Source organism: Molothrus aeneus, chromosome 1 (assembly GCF_037042795.1).
Source record: "Molothrus aeneus isolate 106 chromosome 1, BPBGC_Maene_1.0, whole genome shotgun sequence".
NCBI lineage: Eukaryota > Metazoa > Chordata > Aves > Passeriformes > Icteridae > Molothrus > Molothrus aeneus.
Genome location: NC_089646.1, coordinates 79,163,772 through 79,181,953, shown reverse-complemented (window position 1 = coordinate 79,181,953; position 18,182 = coordinate 79,163,772). Strand labels below are relative to the sequence as shown.

The 18,182-nt window shown below is 39.6% G+C and overlaps 1 protein-coding gene across 1 annotated transcript in view; it reads left to right on the top strand.

The window, feature by feature from the left end:
- The window catches only part of TRIO (trio Rho guanine nucleotide exchange factor), a 244,294-nt gene that overhangs the window by 111,790 nt on the left and 114,322 nt on the right, over positions 1-18,182 (top strand). The window contains exons 11-13 of the mRNA XM_066559737.1: positions 394-585; positions 10,134-10,303; positions 11,216-11,390. Of these exons, the coding sequence (XP_066415834.1) occupies positions 394-585; positions 10,134-10,303; positions 11,216-11,390 (537 nt within the window). The remainder of the gene's footprint in view (positions 1-393; positions 586-10,133; positions 10,304-11,215; positions 11,391-18,182) is intronic.

Sequence of the window (18,182 nt, the reverse complement as noted above, 5' to 3'; positions counted from 1 at the left end):
GTAGTACACATTTGAAAAGTCTTCTGTCCTTGACTGTAGTGATTTTTCCAGTACTGAAGTAGACCAGTTGGCATGTGGTGGATTAGGCATTTAGGCTGATCTTTATTCTAGATGTGTATATAAAATACAAATTCTAAGTTTTGTGTCCAGGAGACATTTGAATAGACATAAATAAGGAGCTAAGGAATTTATTCACAGTTAAGTGGAAAATTATATAGAAATGTAACAAAATCTTTAGTAAGATTATATTGTGCTGCCTTTAAGAAAATAAGAAAGACAAGTACATCCCAGGGGCCTTTTTGTAATTTTGTTTTTATTAGTGGAGTGGCTTTAAAATGTAGTGACTGACTTTTCTTTCATTTAATCCTGTGAAACTAACTTATTTCTCCCCAGAACACATATACGAATGCAGATAAGCTCCTAGAAGCAGCAGAGCAGCTTGCTCAGACTGGGGAGTGTGACCCAGAGGAAATCTATCAAGCTGCCCATCAGCTCGAAGACCGGATACAGGATTTCGTCAGGCGTGTGGAGCAGCGCAAGATCCTGCTGGACATGTCTGTGTCCTTTCACACTCACGTTAAAGAGGTAAAACTTCCCCTAATTGTGATGATAACTTCAAGTCCTAAACCCAGTATTATCCAGTGTTGCTTTCATTGTTAGAACCTTGCCATAGGACACCATGAAAACCTGTGTTGTATGATGAGTTTTGGTTTGTAATTCACTGTGGATTGTGGGCTGGGGTAGTGTGTGGTTCTGCTTAAGGATTTGTAAAATTTGAGTTTATTTTGATTTTTTACTTTCAGAAGCAGCTTTTACCTCCTTTGCTGCACAGGTACACATGCTTGTTCAGTCACAGGGGAGGGAGAAAGGTTGTATCAGGGAACTGGTACAGCTAAAAGTCAGGATTATGGAGGGAGATACTGTGCTCTTTTGGTTTTTTTATCCAACCAGCTTTCCTGCTGGACTTGCCAGACCCATGGTTGGACAGACATGGTTCAGGAGACCAAAATGTGTCACAGAAGTACAAGGCTACTTAAGGCAACCTTGTTGCCCCAAGAGACTTTGTTTATTTCTGTGTTTTGCACATCACACTTTCATCTGGTATATTGACAGTTCTTTGCAACTTAAAGGTCTTGATAATGACAAGATCATTAGGTCATGATAATGACAAAGGTTTGCCTCATGTTTGAAATTTTTAGTCTTCTTCCAAGGTCACCAGGAAAAAGAAGATTCTGCCACACTAATTTTTTCAGTAAGATTAGTTTTTTGCTCCAATTCAAAATACAGAACGTGAATTTATAAGCTCATGGGAGAAGGTGGAACAGGCTTCAGCAAGGTGTTTTGGTTTTTGACAATCTTAGGTTTCTTGGTTTTGAGTTCATGTTAAATCTCCTCACTGTTCAAACTCAGTGAAAATATGAAAAGCTTCTGGATCACAGCATGTTCCAGTGTGCCTTCCTTCCTCACACTGTACATTGTGAAATGGTCTGTTTAGTGGCAAAGTATAGTATTCAAAGTAGCTTCTTCAGCAAAACCTCCTAGAGGATAAGAGTGGGAGTTTTTTGTAAGTGAAACATCTGCTTTGCACTTGAAACAAAAGCACAAGGCAATTGGTCTTTGAAGAAGATCAGGACTGAATTACTTTTTAGCTTTAGACATGAGTACATAGCTCCCCCATCAGTTTTCTGCGAGATGGTTCTTTGCCAATACTCTCACAGGACACTGCTTGTTCAAACAAAATACAAATACTGTTTCTTAAACTATTCTTAGGGAGCAGCTTTTTTGTTTCACTTTCTCAAGCAAATAGTACTAGTCCTTATCTGTTAGGAAGCACAGGAGCAGTCAGCTGCTGAAATATGTTCTTTTTTTCCCATATCTATCTCTTCGTTACCTGTTTCTCTTAGCATTAAAAACAACAGCTGGAATGGTATTTAAATAAAATACAGTTGGTTGTAGTGGTGAAAGACCAAGAGTGTAAAAGGATTTGCTTTCAAAAGTGAAAAAAGCCATGAAAGTCAGACTGATATGTGAGTCACTGTTGAATAATTCTGGGAGGCTGATCCAGATGTGCTGGCATATTGCCACTGCTCCCCTAGATAATAATGTTTTATTGAAAAGAAAAAAAAAGATACTTGGTATTTTGATTTATTTCTTTGGGAAAAAGGCTATTACTTTGAGTCTGTAAGCACACACAGCTGTTACTATGGAAGCCTCTTTGCAGTCCAGACTTTGGGGGAAAAGTACTATAGTGGCTAATGTTGATTTTTTTTTTGTTTTGGTTTTTTTTGGGGTTTTTATTTGTTTTTTTTGTTTTGTGATATGAATGACCTTTATACCTAGCAATGCGAAGAAAAATTGGAATACTACCTATTTGTGAAGGATGTATTTTTATATGTTTGCAATCCACTTAAAAATACAGGTGAGGGAATGAGGCAGGGGGCTCATATTTAGTAGACTAGTCCTTGGTTCAGGTGCAAAGAAACAGCAAGCTCAAAGCTCTCCTGTGCTTTCTGTATTCTGATCTATTTTGAAGAGCATGTTGTTTGTTACCAAACATGCGTATGGAGTGCTGAGAAGGCATCACAAAGCAGATGGAAGATAAAAATGCCCTAACCTGAAAGCCATCCGTGCTTATTGGCAGGAGAATTGTGTTCCTCCTGCGGGATGTGGGAAGTCGCTGAATAAATTAGTGCATACCTGTAAGCAGCATAACCTTTCTGCTGTATTGTGAAGACATTAATGTGCACTTGTAGCTAGTGAAGAGAGGAGTTCTAGCAGTAGGATAATAGGTTAGTTGTTGAACCCAGAAGGAGGTGCCTTAGTTGTTAAATAAAAAAATACCTTAAAAAGAGCACCAAAAAGCCCAACCACCAACCAGTCAACTCCCAAAACACAAAAAAACCCAAACAAAGGAAAACACCACCAATGTATTTTGCCCTTGAAATACTCAGGGTAAATTCTGTCTCTAGTATCTTTTCTTCGTATTTTTTCTGGTAAAAAACGAAGACATGAACAGTTAAATTCCTGTTTGTGTGTGACAGTTTGGAGGGAGCTGCAGAGCTTAGAAAAGCTGATTGTCTGAGTTATTGGCTGTTTGAGATTTTGAAATCTGGCTCCATATCCTTCTAGTCCCTCGATTTCTTTGAAGTAGGATGTTTCAGTATGTTTTATTCTTTTCCCCAGAAATACTTCACGTTGAATGAATGCTTTTCATTTGGATGAGAGTATTCCATTACCACTTCTCCCCTGTAGATTTACATAACCTTTATACCTGATGCAGAATTTGCCTGCAATTTTTCTCCGCTTCTCTAGGAAGCAGCAGCCCTTCAGTGACTGCCCAGTACTCCCACTCTGTTCATGCTGAGTAAATCAGCACAGTTTCTGCTTTCAACAGTGTGCTTGCCATAAAAAGCTCTTCCTGAAAGTAACAGACTTTTGCTGTCCTTATGCACAGAGCAGCTGTGTGCTATGTGTGCAGCAGCCTGTTGTGATGCACATGGAAAATACTGTCTGTCTTTAGCCTTTCCAGAAGTTTTGTAGTGAGGTAGTTACAAGCTGGTAGAGCTCCCTGTGGCTTGCAAATATCAAAAACCCAACATACAAGTTCTCAAACTCCTCACAGACTAGTTTCAACAGACAACATTTTTCACTGGGGAGAAAAAGGAGCTATTCAAAAGTAACAGAAATACAGTGTTATGTAATGGTATCACTCATTTTGCTTAGTGATGATCTAAGAAAATAAGTTGCTTGCTATTTGTAAATTGTGATCACATGCTGCTGTCTTATTATTAGTTTTAAAATTGTAAAGCTTGAATATTGATTTTTGGCTCCCGTGCATACAGTGAGAAATTTCAATCTATAAGCCAGACTCTTCAGGGAAGTGATGTGCTGAAGTTAAGCTGTGCACCAACAAGCTTTAAAAGTGTTTGGGATCATAAATATCCCTGTCAGGATCTTCGCATTGGAAGTACTATGTCTTGACAGATGCCTGGCCTGAGGATGGGTAAGATGCAACTGAACACCTGAAACAGACCATTGAAAGACAGTGGAACCCTTATGGCTTCTGTGCCTTTGGGCATTTTTTAGGATGGCAAGGGATGAGGTGAGAAAAAAATTGCAGAGGTAAAAGATAACACTTAAAGATAGCATTAACAAATAAGCAGTTATCAAAAAAGGTTGTGTGCATAGCATAGGAGCAGGAGTCTCAATAGTCTCTGCTGTGAAGTGTGGCACAGACTAGAGATGAACAGCATTTTGGTGTGAGTTCAAATTCTTCCATACACGGACATACACATGTGCACACACACTCTCTCCAAAATGGCTCCCTCAGCATCTGTGAGTGGGAAGACTGAAATCCTTTCCAAGCCAGGTGTTTGTTGTAGTGCCAAAGTAGAGCAACAGTTATTTTCCTAACTGAAGTCAAGTGTGGGAATGCAGATCAGGCTGACTGTATGTGGAAGAGAATGATCTCTTAAGAGCCTGTTGTTTTTTTGCATATAACCTTTTGTGTGTATTCTGACAAGTTGATTATAAAATAGCTCAGAGCGCTTTTTATGTAAACACAGTATGCTTAATGGTGTTACTAGAAGACATGAGTCTACTTTTTTCATTCTTACTCCAACTAAACTTTGCTCCAGAATAGACTGAGGTTGAAACAAGGAGAAGGGAAGTGGAATTGGCTAGGTTTTCAGATACAAAGCCATCATTACCAAAGTAATGAAACAATGGTCTATGCCAGCTTTGGAAGGAAGCTGGCGTCATTTTGAGGGTGCCAGTGCAAGGGAGGGCAGAGGAGGCCTGGCTCTGGCCACAGTGCTGCCCATTCATTCACATCTACCTATGAGGCATGTGCCTTTGATTCAAAAAAGCTTGTTGATAATAGTCTCACTTTGTCTCACAATTCATTGCTGGAAATACACTCTGCTCTGCATTGCCCAGTATGGGAGGTTGTCCATAGCACAGCCTTGCGTTAATTTTATCTTGAGGTAGACCCTGAGATGGCAGCCCTGCTCCTTTGGTTGCATGTCCCTCCTGGGTATTTGATCTTTTTGTGCTGGTGGTCTACAGGTTAAATTTGGATGTCACAAAAAAGGCTGCTTTCTCCTCTGCAGGCTGTTTCCAGCAGCAGAGCATCTCTTGGATGTCCCCATCTAAGTGTAAAGGCTTTATCTATTTGGCTCATGCATCTCTAATACTTTTATTGTGTCATTATAGCACAGCAGTGATCAATGTAACAGGTCTGGTAAAAGATATGAAGTGCATTCTGATCAGTATTTTGATACGCTGCTCATCTTGTGAGAGTTGTGGAGACACTTTTAAATCAATAATGAGAAACATTCTCAGTGGCTGCACACTCAAATGTGTAGTGGCTTACTGCTGGTAGGACTGGAATTCAGTTTGCCAGCACAGCTTTTCTTCTCTCTTGAGTTTTTTAATACTGGTAGCTTCTTTGCTTGGAAAAAGGATGAAATGTAAGTCCCAGTGTTACTGAAATAGCACAGAGTGCTTGACAAAAGTGAGGCAGAAGTCAGCCTTGATGCTTTATTAAGCTATGTATAGACATTTTTCTCTTGTTCAGTTAAGAAATAGGGCAAATGTTAACAGGGTAGTAGTAGTTGATGTAATTTTATGAACATGTGGGAAACTTGGTTTTGCTGCAAGGATGAATTTATTCGAAATCAGAAATTAATTCCTTTATAACCATAGGATAGATAGGGGTATTTGAAGCTTTTAAAGATAATTATATCTAATGAAAAAAAGCAGACATTTAACATCTTAAATGCCACTGAAAGGCCCTGGAGGATAAACCCCTGTGGTGTTTAACATCTTAAGGTTTTTGTTTTTAAAAAGGCACATTTTTTGTGCATATCCTCAAAGCCAAAGCTTTCAGGCAGACATACACACACTAGCCACTTCCTATGCCCAGACATACTTGTTAGGGAGCACCATTGCAACATTTGGGCCTGTACAAATAATAGATCCTTCAACAACTGTGCCTGTGGTAATGCACATACTGCAGTACTGTGCTGGGGGACGGGGACAGAAAGAGGAATTTGCAGTTTTTACATGCAGAAACCACGTGCATTTCTTTGCCTGAGCCTGCTGAAAAGGCAGACTGCATATCCAAAAACCAGTATTATAAAAATGAAAAAATAACTTGTGAAAGAGTGTGATGGATGTTTTATCCTAATAAATAACTCTGTGCTCTTGGTTGAAGTATTTACTCAAAAACAATTGTTCTCTGTTTATATTCTGCAAAATACAGTAGGGTCTAATTTAACTGCAGTCTTTAAGGAGATTGCAGAGATGGGACTTAAATGGATAGAGGCCCATGATGGAAACACTGAAACTTCAGGATGTTGCAGACAATTGAAATAATACCATCTCAGTGACTAATGGCATGCTCCCAAGAACTTAGGAAAGAGGTACTACAGGATGCAGGCTCACTCAAGCAGATGTTTCTCAGTCTGTGCTATATTTAGATCAAGAAAAAAAATCTGCTGAGTGAAACATTTGCCTGTCAGGGATTCAGAATTTTATTTCCCTCTCTAATTTTAATTCTGATAAGATGCAAAGAGCAGATGAAAAGAAAAGAACCTCTTTTTGTGACTGGATTGAGTTTTGTATGCAGTTTTTCTCACCGTATGTTAGAGCTGTCTTGCCGCTGGATAAAGTTCTTGCTGAGATCAGAGGATTTGATGGTTTGTTTAGGGAACTTCATGCTACTTCTTTTACAAAGAATAGAAAAAACATGACTGGAAGTTGCTCAAAAATTCACACCAAGAGAAAGTTAATAGTTTTTTAATGATGAGTTTGTGGGTTTTTTCCCCCACTGGATTTTTGTTGCCAAGCTCTCTTTTATGGAATAACGTGTTACTTCAGAAAGTCATTGCACTGTAAAATCTGTAATTCTGCACTGCTGAACATGTATGGGTAAGCTCTAGTCTCTGTTCACCCCCTGCTGTAAACTGTTTGCTTTCTTTTTGCTTTGCTGTGCAACCTTGTACAGTTTTCAACCTTAATTTTGTATCTGAAAACAAGGTAATTTATGTAATTTCCAGGGTTCATTCTGGTTTGAAAGCTGCAGAGGAGCCAGCTGGCTACTGCCACCCATTAAGAATTAAGCTTCTCTCAGTACACTGGATGAATTTCTATCCAGCTTTAGTAACATGACAGTTTTATTCATCTATGGTGGCTTTATCATAACTTTTGTTTATAAACACATAGATTATTTTGAGGGGAAGATTTTTGTCAGAAACTTACTTGGTGCATAAATGTAAAACGTTCATTTGGCAATGTATTAGAGTAAATTCTGCTATGGAAGTGTCACAGAGCTATTTATTCACTTCAATGGCTTAACTTGTTCCACTTTCAACAGCGTATGAATCACAGCTAGGCAAGTAATGCATACTAATTACTCTCCTTCTCTTTCTGCACTTTTCATAAAATGTTTTTGCTTCCCAAGCAGTGTGCAATTCAGCTCATGGGCTAGGCAAACACAACGTATTTTTGAGCCCTTTGGTACCTTGGGGGCCAGATACACGTTTATAGTGATGCCATGCTGACCAGGCACTAAGCCAGTCAGCGTCACACTTAGTTGTGCTGGTGCCCATGTCCTTCTGCTCAAGTCAGGTGGTGTTGCCTTGAGCTGGCTGTGCAGAGAGAAAGGTCTGCATGTCTGTCCTCTGTTGGCTTGGTCTCCAGCATCCAGGGTGAGCTCTGAGGGAATTATTCACATGCACAGTACCTCACCAGTCCAGCGCTTGTAGGTTCTGTTGCTTCTGCCAGATCTCCATCCAGTTACAGAAGTGGCTGAAGTGTACGTGAAGAATAAGAAATGAAGAGGTGGGGTGTGTTCCTTGTAGAGGTCTGACACAGCCCAGCAGCAGAAGGCATGTTGTTAAAAATTGAAGTGGCTCTCAGACCTGTCTCGAGCTGCAGTACAGATACTTCTGAGGGACCCAGGGGGCAAATTTGATACAGTCTGAGAAACTCAAAATTATTAAATCCCAGTTTCTCTGTAGTAAATATCTGTGTAAATTTGGCCTTTTTGTAGGCAGCACAGTAAGCATGGAGTGTATGTAAGCATGTAGAGCCAGCAATGTCTTCCAGCCAGCACCAAGCACATCGCAGAAAACAACAAAGTGTTGCTCTCAAATGTCTGTATTTGCACGGTTACAAGCTGTACTGTACATACAGCTCCTTTGGAAGGTCTCTGACTCGATGCCCTATTTTTATGGCTCAGGCATAAACTTCACAAGCTAAGAGAGGAATAAATGCATGTCCCCTGGGCCCTGAGTAAAATTTTCAGGCTGTATTTTTCGGCTTCTTGCTCTTAAGTTTCATTCATTTCCCAGTTAAAGTTGCATTCCGAGGTACACTTTGGAAAAAAAAAAAATTGGATTCTGCATTGGGTTATGCTGGAATGAATGTTGACGAGTGCTTCTGACCCACTTGTAAAATTCTATTGATTTGTGGTCCTTTTAATAAGAAAGACTGCTGTGCTGTGATGTTTACAACTGTGGAGTTGCATTCAGGTTTGTGACAAGCATTGTCTTTGAAGCATATGAGTAGTCAGAATAACAGTGTGTATGAACACACAGAGCTGGTTTGCGGAGGAGGGGTAGTAGATTTGTAGAAAAGAGTCTGGTTAAATCTCTTTAGTTCATCCCAGTTGTGAAAACTTAGCCTATAGCTTGGTTTACTCAAAACCTGCAGGAGGCATATAAAGCTATGAGGTGCCAAACCTGGCATTTGATTTTAAAACAAAGTTTCAAAGGAGCTAATTAATCAAGACCTGGAATCATTCACTGAGTTTTCTATTTTAATGTTTTAGTTAGGAAACCTTTATGATCAAAATATACATATACAAACAGCAGCATGAAGTGGCTATTTCTCTAGAAAATGTTTAGCAAAGAAATAAAGAAAACATTCAAGTTACTCTCTTTTGAATTTAAGCCAGTTTTGATTGCTTAGTTATGTATTTTAGCAATGTTAACCTTTTAATTAGGTTCAAATGTCTCTGAAATTTTCAAAGGCAGAGATTAAAATGTTGTCAAAAGACCTTAATACTTTTGATTGGATCAGAGTTACTCTTTTGGGATAAAAAACATAGTCTTGTTCTTGGAATAGCAGCATTCGGGATGGGTTGGTAAAATAGACAGGAGGGACCGGGTTTGAGTGCTTCCTGTAAGAGCAGCTGTTCCAGTCTGATGTTGTTGCTGCTCATGGGAGTGTTGCAGGACACAGCCGTGCTCCTGCTGCTTTTTTCAGTTCCACAGTAGATGGCTAATGGTTTGCTGATGAGTGACTTTCACAAAGAGCTTAGGATGCAACAGCTTCCATCATGATATTGTGGAAAAGAATACTGTAGGATTCTTCACGTGACCAGCAGTGATACCTGTCCAGCAAATACCTAGGGATTTTTGTGTAAGCCATGGTGCATGGGCATTTTTGAGCAGGGATATGTGCACATGGCAAGCAGGGAGGAAGAATGTAGAATTAACTGGTAGAATTGCTTATGATGATTTTTGTTGTAATACTGTGAAACTGAAGCTGGGAGGGCAAACACCATCATGATAGAACGATAACTTCTCACATCTGATTTGTCTCTGTATTTTGTTTTCTGAAATGCCCTTTCTTTTTCCTTTTTTTGAAGGCCACTGAAAAGTGTTATGTTGTCTGTGTGCAGTGTCAGCCTGGCAGTGCAAATTTGATGGTGGCTACAATACATCTCCCTTCCTTCCTTCCTTCCTTCCTCCCTTCTCTCAGAGAGTGTTACCATAGCATTTCTCTCCCAGGGACTCTCGCGCAGAACTGCAGATGGGATTCTCACTATGAACTCTGTGCTGCTCAGTCGGATACTCTCAGTTCTGTAGAAGCAAAATGGGGAAGAAAGGGTGACTTAGCAACACGGATAAAGCTTTCCTGGTATTTCCAAGAAGCAAAAACCTTTTTTGAAACAAAGGCTTGTCTTCATTAATATGAGGATGGGATTTTTCTATGAAGAAAAACAAATCCTCTTTCTTCCTGCCACCTCAGTCTGTTTTCTCTTGTCCACGGAGATGGATTCAGAATAGTTGACTGCCTGATCCTCGGGCTTATGTTTCTTGCTTTTTTTCCCTTTCCTTTAGCTGTGGACGTGGCTTGAAGAGCTGCAGAAAGAACTGCTTGATGATGTCTATGCTGAGTCTGTGGAGGCTGTCCAAGACCTGATTAAACGTTTTGGTCAACAGCAACAGACCACTCTGCAGGTTACAGTCAATGTCATAAAAGAAGGTGAAGATCTCATCCAGCAGCTAAGGTAAGACAGATTTTTATTTAAATCTCCTCTGGTGTTTATCTGATATTCTGTGAGGTTCTTTCTGTTTTGAGGGTAGAGATGATGAGTACAAGATATGATATAAATAAAACTTGTAAATATTAGGACTACAGGGATCTCTCATGCTGTACTGATGGTCTCTAAACCTCTGTTTACAGGAAGCTCAGCTTATAAACACTGCTGCCACAAGAAGGAGATTTTGTTGACATAAGCTACCTTTTTGATAGAAGCAGTTGTGTGTTTTTGTAGTCTGACATGCAGGGCTCCCACTGCATTTTGAGTTCTGAGCAGCAGCCTTTTTATAAAGAGACACTTGAATTTGTTTTGCATACTGACAAGTAACTTCATTGTAGTAAAAGCCAAGTTTATGGTCCATTTCATTCCAAAATGATCTGAATAAATAAACTTGGTTCCCAGCTGTTCTGGTACATGTCTCCTTTCCTACAGGAGATTAACAAATCTGAATTTGCAGGTTTTATACTCAGGTAAAATATTAAGTAATTTTTTTTAAATGAACTAATTTTGATTTTCTTTCCTTGCCAGGAAGATTCAGGAAAGTAAATAGTTATCATATGCTACTTCCTTTCCACAGTGGCAGCATTGTCTCTGGTTTTAAATTTTATTCTTCCTGTAAATAGAATGTCTTTAAGTGTTGAATTGGGAAAAAAATGAAGGTAATTAATTTCCTAATTTTTTTTTTGAGTACTAGAACATAGTTTGACTTTTTATTTACAAAGATGTACCGACTTAACTTTCATGCATTATGGTTTGCAACAACTTCATCTGAAGCAGGCTTATATCTTGTGCTCATATATATATAGTGTCCAAATTGTATGGGTTTTTTTTCAATAATGCTCTTTTTTCTTCCCCCTCCCCTCTCTCTGCTTTGAGTAGGGATTCTGCCATTTCTAGTAACAAGACCCCCCATAACAGCTCGATCAACCACATAGAGACAGTCCTGCAGCAGCTGGATGAGGCCCAGTCTCAGATGGAGGAGCTTTTCCAAGAACGCAAGATCAAACTGGAGCTGTTCCTGCAGCTCCGCATATTTGAAAGAGATGCAATAGATGTGAGTCTTTGCTCTCAGACTTCACTGCATGCATTTCTCCTCTTGTCTAGGAATGTTTGTGCTGACATTGTGTAGTTGCATTGGCATGTGGCTCAAATGGCTGATAGACTTAATTCTTACCTGAACTGAGGCTTTTGTCCTGTTTGTGAAAGTGTCAGAAGACCTCAGTGCTCAGCAGAGCTGAGCTTTTGGATTTGCTCTTGGTGCATCTTTAAGGAAATGTTAGGTAAAATCATAAAGCATCAGTTACTTCATCTGCTAAGTTTAGCTTGAATATCAAACTACCTTGATACAGCTAGTATGCCTGCAGTTAATAAGAATAGGACTTGCAAGATGGTTTTGTACAAACCCTCTAAACTGATGCTTTGTAGTTACAACCCTCTTCTCTTCCTTTACCAATCAGCAATTTTCAGTTAGCAGCTGCAAGTGGTATTTGAAATTCTGTCTTAATTACTGAGAATGTTCTATGGGCTGTCATTTAAAAAAAAATAAATTCTTTTCCAACTCTAAAAATAATTCAATAGCACTTGTAGTGCTTCACCCCTGCAAAACTTCAAGAGGTTTTGAGCCTGTCCAAACTTTGAAGGGGAGTTACAGCTTATCAGTTGAAAAGTTTCTGCTTGTGTGTAGGAACATGTACACAAACAGACATGAAACTCCACAGGGAACTTAGGTTAGCAGAGTTGCTAACCTAAAAAAAAACAAACCAAACTTCAGCTAAGTTCATATGACTTAATAAAATTACTAGTGCTGTACACAGTGACTGAAAAAAGTTGGTGCCTTATAAGGTTCAGGGTTATTCAGTGGTAAATGATCTTGTTTGAGTGTATAATGACTTACCTCAAAATTCTGAAAACCAGGAGTTAAATGATAAGTTTGTCCCTTTGCTTGTGTGTAGTAAAAGCTGCCACTGTTGGTTATGAATGTCAAGGTAAAAGAGGCAGTCAGCAGAAAGCTTCTCAGGTTTTTAGTGATAGTGTCCCGGGTTTTTAGTGTTTTGATTTGGGTGTTTCTTCCCCTTCTGAAAATCAGGATTTGATGTCATGGCTGAAGTCTGGTTTAGCTAAGCACACTGTTAGGGGCAGTGCAGAAATAGGCAGACACAGTTCCTTGATCCTTACCCACGGAGGAAGTGAGAGTGTGTGCTCCACAGTAATAACAACTTTGCTGTAGAGGAAGACTAAGAAGGGGGTTTTTTTTCAATTTTTCAATTCACACTAGTCTGCATAGAGTTTTCTACTTTGTCTATGTGGAAGTAGCTTTTCTTCTTTGATCATAAGAGACTAGCTATCTCACATATGCTCACAATCTTTGCAGGAGTGATGAACAGTGCTTGATGTCTGAGGTGTTCTTAGAACACCTTTTTGAAGGAATGGGGCAGTGCATACCAAGAAAATTAATGGAAGAATTAGAATAAAGGTTTGAGTGAAGTTCACTATTAAGTTGATTGCTCTCTGTTGTAGGTTGCATAAGCCGGGATTCTACAGCAGCAAAAGGCTGGTTGCAGGAGCCCTGCTTTGCAGATGTGTTCTAGTTTTCAGTTCAGGACAGCATCTGTATAGGTTGGAGTACTTCTGGTACTACTACTTGGTGATGCCCATAGGATTTTGCATCAGAAAACTGCAAACCCTAACTTCATAGAATCATAGAATAGAATATACTGAGTTGGAAGGGACCCACAAAGGTTGTCAAGTCCAACTCCTGACCCTGCATAGGACATCCCAAGAGTCACACCATGTGCCTGGAAGTGTTGCCCAAACACTTCTTGAACTCTGTCAGGCTGCTGCTGTGACCACTTCCCTGGAGAGCCTGTTCTAGTGCCCAACCACCCTCTGAGTGAAGAACCTTTTCCTGATATCCTACATTAACCTTCTCTACCTCTGCTTCATGTTGTTTCCTTGAGTCCTATCACTGGTCACGAGAGTGAAGATGTTGGTACCTGCCCTTCCCCTCATGAGGATGTTGAAGACTGCCATGAGGTCTCCCCTCAGTCTCCTCTTCTCCAGGCTGAACAGACCAAGTGACCTCAGCTGCTCCTCATACAGCTTCCCCTCCAAAGCCTTCACCATCTTTGTAGCCCTCCTTAGGATTCTCTCTTATAGATTAGTGTCTTTTTTATATGGTAGTGCCCAAAACTGCACACACTTGACAGGTCTTGCTTTTTCTAAACCTGATGATGCTTGGCGTGCTTCACATTTTGCCATGTACAACATAAAGCAAAGCACCAGTTAGCTTGTTGAAGGAGTTGGTATAGTTTGTCTGTATAGCTTGGAAATAGAAATCACGCCTATTTTTGATTGATGGACGGTCCTTCAAAGAAGAAAATGGCCCTGGCTGCAGAGTGATTTCAGCAAAATGTTGATTGTTTTGCTGTCTCTGTACCATGTCCTCTCTGCTTCCTCAGCAGAACACGCTTCTCTTTTCCCTCTCCCTGAAGGCAGATGTCTGTTCGGAAACTTCCAGGAAGAAAATGTGGGGACTAGTTCCAGGTCAGTTGTTTTAAAGCTGAAGCTCAGCTGAAGTAACTTGATAATGAGGAGGAGCCAGATGCCAGCTAGGAATTTGCAGACCTTGTTTTGACCTTTTCCTTCCTCCAGGATTTTGTGTGATTGGTCCAGTCAATTAAGACTTGGCTGTAGGGACAGTTAATTCAGGGGAGCATCCTGTGAGGACAGCTTTTCTCAAAGGCAAGTAGTGGTTCTAGCTTCTCTTACTGCCCGCAAAATTACACAGGCTAAAATGGGACAAAGGGCTCCCCTAGTGCTGCAGGGTTATAGCCATGCAGCTGTTCTTCTGGGGACAGTGGTAAGATTTGCAGGCAGGGTTAATTACTTCTTCTCCTTACTCTTCCCTTATAATTTGCTGATAAAATACTTTGTCTCTTTACTGGTGAAATACTTTGCTTCTTTTGTCCTACAACTTTTCAGATACTCATGCTCTTCTGAAATGGGTATAACTGCAGTACTGCCTCTGTTTTGCCCCTTGGCTCTTGGCATATAAACTTGACCTTCTCTATCTTCAGCATGATTTTTAGTGCCGTTATTGGTGAGCTATTTGAAGGACTCCTTTGTAAATGCCTGTATTAACTGAAGGCAAGAATGAGCAAAATAATATAGGTGAATATTCCCTTGCTAGTGTGATTAGAAGCATGAGGAAGGTGTGTGTGAACCCAGTGGGAGGGTAACACTGGTGGCAAAGTACGCAGTCTGAAATGTGTTTGTCTCATCTGTGTCTGAGCATTTTTGCCTGTCTGTAACTTACATACCAGGGCTCTACACAGAGCATACCGCACACTTTTCAGCTCACAGCTTTATCTCAACTCTATTTTTGGACCATATTTACAAGATGCCTGTTAAATCACATTGCTGAAAAGATGAGGATGTAAAATGCTGGGGTATCATGTATCATGGAGACCTAGGAGACCTAGCTCCTCTCCCTTTCCCATTTTCCTTTTTTTTTTTTTTTTTCTCCTAAACACCCAGTATTTACTGGGTCTTGATAAGCACTCAGTTGGTACCATGAATGGTAGACACTTCTGAGAAGAGACCTGTGGTTCTTTATTTCTTTCCCACTCAGTGTGAAAGCATCCCTTCCATATTATACCCTGCTTTGTTTCCTGTCAGCGTTTCGTTTACATTTAATAGAATGTAGTGATGTCAGGCAGCTCAGAATCTGCACCAGGAACTTCTTGAACACATGCTGTGGTAAATTGTTAGCCTGTGTTTATGTTGGGTTGTCCATTTCCTGAGAGCAGTATGAATTTGTGATTCAGTTATTTTAGAATTCTATTAGTCATTTGTTCTGTTTGTTTAGTGCTGATTGCCTTGACAAAACTTTACAAGCAAAATGGGAGCCTACTTGCTTCGAATGTGTTGTCTGTAAAGCAAAACTTTAGAGGAAGCACTGAAGAGTGTGGGCAGAGAGGGCTTAGTCAATGCTATTTCTGTATTAACTCTGCCTTCAGATTTGCACAGTGGGTGCAGTGGCTGAAATAGACCACCTTGCACCACCTAATTACTCCTGATAAAACATGAGAATTACTGCCCTTGTTAGGAAACTTCTCTTTGATGGTCATTGACTACTTACCTTTTGAATCTGTGTGGAAACATGCTGACATTATTTATTTGAATCATGGCTGGCCATCCTGATCGTTTGAAGGGGAAAGGAAATATATTGGTCTTGTTCAGAGTGTTTCAAACTGCTTTAAACAGTATGTGTGCCATGATCCTAAATATGGGGTTGGTTGTATGAAATAGCATGGGAAAACCTATAGTTCTTCCGGGCTGTTTGTGGCTGTTCTTTGGAGGCATTATCAGTGAAACCTGTTGGTTGAGGCAACACACAGTTTTGACCCTCCTGAAACTAGTTGTTTTTCCTATCAAGTAAAGGGAATCTTAGGAGCTAGTGGCTACAATCTATTTCATGATTATAACAATACTGACACAGCCACAGCAGTGCCATATTGTGAGCTTGCTGTGTTTTTTACTTTATTCCCACTTAAATTCCCAGTAAAAGAGAAAAGGTTTATCATCTATTCTGAAGGGAGATGGACTAGCTTTCCTTTTAAAACAGTGTTATAAATGTGCCGTGTTGAATCTTAATCCTTTGTATGATGGTGTTTGGAAAGATGGTGTTTTAATAGTGGAGTTTTGCAATCTTTTTTAATGCTCAGATTTCTGTTTGACTGAGTCCAACTACAGATATTTCTTCAGGGTAACTTTTGAATGTTGATAACTGACCTGGATAAAAATAAGATGGTAAATCTGTTTTCTTAGAACTTCCCTAGTGCAGTGGATGAAGAAATAAACATTAGATGACCTCCATTGCTTTTAATAATAAATGAACATGGAGTTTCAGAGAGAAGCTGGGAAGAGCAGAGCTGAGATGCACAAGAGCAGAAAAGAGAGGTAGCTGAAAGTAAGCAATTTCTCTGGCTGGACTGTCAGGAAAACCTGAAGTTTCTTTAAAATTTCAGATCACTTAAAGGAAAGTGAAGAGCAGAGGAAGGTGATGAGACATGTTGGGCATGGACCAAATAAAAAGGAAATGAGGGGAACTTGTTAACAGTTTTTTGTGATGGGAAGCCTGGGTTTGTGGGTTTAGAGACAATGCTTAGAGACTGTGTGATGTTTAGAGCACGTGGAAGATGAAAGGAGCTTCAAGCAGTGGCTAAAAGCCTTGTCCTGTCTATCTTCCTGAATACTTTGGTCATCGACTTTTCTGTTTTCAGTGTTACCCAGGGCACTTGAGTTTCTGCATGTTTTCACTTCAGCAGAGGTAGCTGAGTAGGTTTAGGGATTGCAAATAGCTACTTTAATTGTTTGGTATTTCCCATCATGACATGATGTAAAACTCAAATACTTAGTGATTCAAGTGGAATTTTTTTGCAGAACACCTTTAAAACAGGAAGTAACTCACTGGTGCCACAATTTAATATTTATTGCTTCATGTGTCCATTTTTTATGGCATCATGTGAGTGGAATGGAAAAAAACCTTCACAAGAGATTGTAGCAAACTACAGAAACTTTATACAAATGATTTAACTTTTGTAATTTCCCCAGTTCTGCTTTTTTTTTTCTAGAAGGCCTGTTTTCCTGGAATTTCTCTTGTCATTTAACTGTCTCTAACTTTGGAGCTATTTCAGCTGCTTGAAAAGGGGTAGGGGCATCTTTCTTTTGCTGACAACAAATGACTTTGGTTAAATATTTATGCACTTAGATACTTGATTGCTAATGCCCATTAAGTCAGGTCCTCTTTTTGTTAAGTCTTGCTGCATAAATAGATACTTTCTTCTCATTTAGCACCATTCACATAAATTTGCCCTACTCCTGAAATTGTAGAACATTGGAACTAAGCCATACTTGTTTTTTGATTCCTATAATTTTGCTTTCCCAATGAACTGCACTAGTTGATGCTAAAACTGTGCTGAAAATTTTTGAAAAAATTTGATTATTGGCTTGAGGGATTAATGTGTTAGACTTCTCAGAAGTAACTGATGCATCAAATCTGTACGAATTCAGCCCACTTTGATAATGAGGATTGCAAGTACTACATGTTAGCCTTAAAACCTGAAATATAAAATACACCTAATTAAAAGGTATATTTTATATTTCAGATAGGCTTTGCAGTATAATTTGGAAAATACACTTATGTGGACAGACAAGGAGAATTTACTGTTGTGATACATGTGTTGAAAAACCCAAGAACTTTTTTAGCTACATTTCTTGGGAAATCCTGCAGTGAAGAATAAAATCCAGAATTAAAATGTGAAAACTGAAGTGTAGCTGAAGAATATCAGCAAGCAAATTTAGTTCTGTCATTGCAGTAATGTTGTAATAAAGTATGCTTTTTTGTTTTGCTGGATTCACTGAGTACCCAGTCTTTTGTAGTAGGGCTTCTCAATTGTCTGGCAGAACTCAAAGGTGCACGTGGCCTGATGCTTCCTGCCCACAGAAGGGTAAAGCTGGCTTTCTTGGAAAAGGGCTCAAGATTGGTATAATTGTAAGATCAGCTGGCTGTTGATGTGTGAATTGTTATTGATGCACTCTGAAGAATTAAAAAGGTCCAGATCCACATTTTCCTTTAAAAGGGGAGATAAAAACATGTTAACTTATTCTGTTTCACAAGTAAGTGTTGATGGAGTACCTTGAATAAGGCAGAGGCACATACCCATACTGTTGCATGCACTGGTTGAAGTACTGTAGCGGTTCTCAAAGAGCTTCTTTTGGATTGTTTGCCAAAATCTAAAATCCATGCTTAGATAGCCTGTGTCCTAACCATGTCTGATTTGAT